The sequence below is a fragment of the Anneissia japonica genome, unplaced genomic scaffold (genome assembly GCF_011630105.1).
Source record: "Anneissia japonica isolate Jap-2015-1 unplaced genomic scaffold, ASM1163010v1 scaffold287908_len133989_cov124, whole genome shotgun sequence".
In the NCBI taxonomy this organism is placed as follows: domain Eukaryota; kingdom Metazoa; phylum Echinodermata; class Crinoidea; order Comatulida; family Comatulidae; genus Anneissia; species Anneissia japonica.
This window is the reverse complement of record NW_022749211.1, coordinates 49,617-53,170: the sequence shown is the minus strand read 5'-3', so window position 1 is coordinate 53,170 and position 3,554 is coordinate 49,617. Positions and strand designations below refer to the sequence as shown.

Here is a 3,554-nt window from a genome sequence, read left to right as displayed (position 1 = left end):
CAGGTCCTAGAATGTTCAGTATGTGCCTCTCGTGAAGTCGATACAACAGGAAATACTTCCTGGCGATATAAAAAGTCTGGACATTCAGGAGGTTCTATTTCTGGATTTAATTCCGGAGGATCTGTGTCTGCTACAAAATAGGTTGGTAACTGCCTAACATCCGAATATCCTAGAAATATTTCACAGGATATAATTTGTTCGCGCCTCAGATATATATCTGGATACCGTCTTTTAAATCCACTGGAGAAATTCTGAAGGGCAACACTCATCTTGGTACGACCATCCTCTTCCATCATACAAATAAATGTATTTCTTGTAGACTGATCAGCAGGGTAGATTTGGAGTCTGCTACGACGCAAAAGAACTGCATGTACAACATTTTCTTTATTTACTATACAACTTTGTGAATTAAATCCGTGAACTGACACAAATGCTCTCAGATCAGGCAAGGTTGTAGTGTCATTTGACGTCTGCAAAAGTTCAAGTGCTCCCGGTACAAAAATTGTTATGACCCAGGTGCCACCGAGGTCAAACTTGCACACAAGTAATTTCGGAAGATCATCTGACATCTTACTTAAGATATCTTCCCATGAAAATATTTCTTCATCTTGGTTTAGCACTGTGTACATCAAAGACCATTTTGTTGATGATATTTCAGAGTTGAGATTAGCAACATCTTCCGCAGACAAAATGGACGAAGATTGAAGACCAGAATGCCTTCCTTGGATTTGTTCAATGTTATCTGGACAATCAACCATTGCCAATTCTCTCTGTAGTCTCGTGAATGTCGAAAAGTCAATTAGCCGGCAAAATCTCGAAAGCAGATTTAATTTATCATGTCTCTGACACCATTTGTACAGCATCCGAAAAAGTTTAAAATCATCGGCAGGCCAATTGTTTTTCTGTACTAAAGAAGAAATGGTCTCTTCGGACGCGTCCATTATTTCATTTGACAATACAGTTGTTTCTTCACGGATTTCTAGATCATGCCTTAGCATTAGGAGTCTTACGATCCCACTTCTACTACGCCGTAATGGCAAGTCGTGATTGTTAACGTCTATATCGTCAAGAGGAGCAGTATAATTTGCCTTGTAGACAAGTGAAGCAGCATCGACAAAAGTTGAATATTCTTCTGATTCTTCACCATATTCCTCTCTCATCTCCTTCTCGATTTTGGAAACACTTTCTTTGATGTCCCCACTCAAACATTTGGCATTATTAACCATCTTCTCACAAACAAATATCTTTTCACCTTTCCGAGATTTTACCATCAGACTCTTTGGAACTTTTCTAACATTTTCACCAGTTTTGGCTGCGTCAATGGCGTGGTTGAATAAATTTGCGAGAGCCATACATTGAGGTGAATCAATGCCAGCAATATCGGCCCACGTTTCTAGGAGATTTGAAAACTTTCCAACGAGATGTACGTCGTAATAAGCGAAATAACTAATAAGGTAATTGGTAGTTATATTACTCTGTGTTTTCGACTTCCCTCCTAGAGACAATAAATAAAAGATGTTTTGATTATTTAAAATTTCATGACAACACATCTTATATAATCTTTCTACAAAATGGAACAATCAGAGATTTACTTTACTAGTGAACATCTGAAACTTTCATTATTGTTTTTCTTATGCACATTCTAGGGTTTATTCTAATCTCTGGGCTTGAGAAAAGACACAGAGTTGTAAGATTACCTTGATAGGATGTTGGTTTCCAGTGTTGTTTTGGAACCAAATCTGGGTCCCAACAGATGAAGTACTTATCGCCATCCAGGTCACTTCCTGCAATTTCGTCACAGTGGGGTCTTTTTCCTGAATTATAAACACATTTATTATTATATTATTTTTATTATCTCAAAGATGCTAGTTGTTCATTGATTGGTACACAGGTCTATCACACACTGAAAACAAATTGTGATAACAAAGGGGTGTGAGATGTGTAAACATCCAGATGCTGAACAAGCGTTGATGAGTATCGGCATAGAACAGAATCGTTATTTAATATATTTTTAATTACAATGTCAATTCTGCTGTAAAACGTTTATTCATAATATTCAGGCAGAATCATTATTCAGCCACAGGAAAGAATAAAAGCAGAACATGGGCCACTGTCTTTGGACAGATACACAGTAAATGTTTCATTCTATTCAAGTTAATATTGTATAATGAATATTCAATTTAAATGTTGTCAACTGTGTTTTTTTCAGTAATCATTCATTCTAAAAAATTGACTTGCCTTTTACGGGATAGACCACACAGTCAACAAGATGTCTGCAGTGTTTATTGTCTACACATGTTAGTACCCTAATATCGCCAGGATAATAGCTCGGGCTTTTAGCAACGATTACTCTCCCTTTAATAACAACGGGTTTTCCACGTATGGTTGGTTGAAAAAACACAGTGCCTTCTTCGAGTGTGTTAGAGTTATCACATACCCCAAAGACATTCCTTGACAACTCTGCTCTGATGTTCAGGCCTTCAGCTTTAGACTTCTTGGTTCGTTCGAGCTTATCAGAGGCACCAGTTTTTCTATCGTCAAAGACCTTCCTTCGAATGCTCTCTAATTTTTCTCTGATTTCTTGGTTGGAACAGTAATCATCTGTCATGGATATCACTTTTTCGGCAAGATCAGAACGCCCACTTATGTATAAGTGTTTAATTGCTATCCACTTGTCTTTTTCCAGCTGGTGTAGTTCTTCAAAGAACGATGTCTGTAGCTTAAGAAACGCTTTATCCGGAACACCCAGAGCTGACAGAATCCGTATGAAGTGCTTAATTAGGTTACCATACGCATATGGCTTGGAGATCCCATCATCAACCACTCCAAGGATGTGGGGCTCAGATAGTTTCCAAGAGAACTTTTCCTACAATACAATACAAAAAGAGTTAAAATAAAAATATTTACGCTTTATCATTTGGATTGATATTCACATGCATTAACATTGGCATGCATTATTATTGGTATTTTTGTTGGCATTGCATTGGCATTGGTATGTATTGCCATTGGTATTGACATGCATTGACATTGGTACAGAGGGTATTGGTATTTGCATGTACTGACATTGTTATTGATATTGACATGCATTGGCATTGGTATACTGTAATCCCCATGAGTATCATTATTATTATTATCATTGTGCACCGATACCTGTCTCTTATACACATCTAGATGTGTATAAGAGACAAACTCTGTGTTTTCGACTTCCCTCCTAGAGACAATAAATAAAAGATGTTTTGATTATTTAAAATTTCATGACAACACATCTTATATAATCTTTCTACAAAATGGAACAATCAGAGATTTACTTTACTAGTGAACATCTGAAACTTTCATTATTGTTTTTCTTATGCACATTCTAGGGTTTATTCTAATCTCTGGGCTTGAGAAAAGACACAGAGTTGTAAGGGTACCTGGATAGGATGTTGGTTTCCAGTGTTGTTTTGGAACCAAATCTGGGTCCCAACAGATGAAGTACTTATCGCCATCCAGGTCACTTCCTGCAATTTCGTCACAGTGGGGTCTTTTTCCTGAATTATAAACACATTTATTAT

General features: G+C 37.1%; 1 protein-coding gene across 1 annotated transcript in view; it reads right to left on the bottom strand.

The window, feature by feature from the left end:
* LOC117121024 overlaps positions 1–3,554 on the bottom strand; it is a 9,731-nt gene that overhangs the window by 697 nt on the left and 5,480 nt on the right. Inside the window, exons 6-9 of the mRNA XM_033266121.1 lie at positions 3,414–3,530; positions 2,239–2,866; positions 1,698–1,814; positions 226–1,495 (exon numbers count right to left, since the gene is read on the bottom strand). Coding sequence (XP_033122012.1) covers positions 226–1,495; positions 1,698–1,814; positions 2,239–2,866; positions 3,414–3,530 — 2,132 coding nt within the window. The remainder of the gene's footprint in view (positions 1–225; positions 1,496–1,697; positions 1,815–2,238; positions 2,867–3,413; positions 3,531–3,554) is intronic.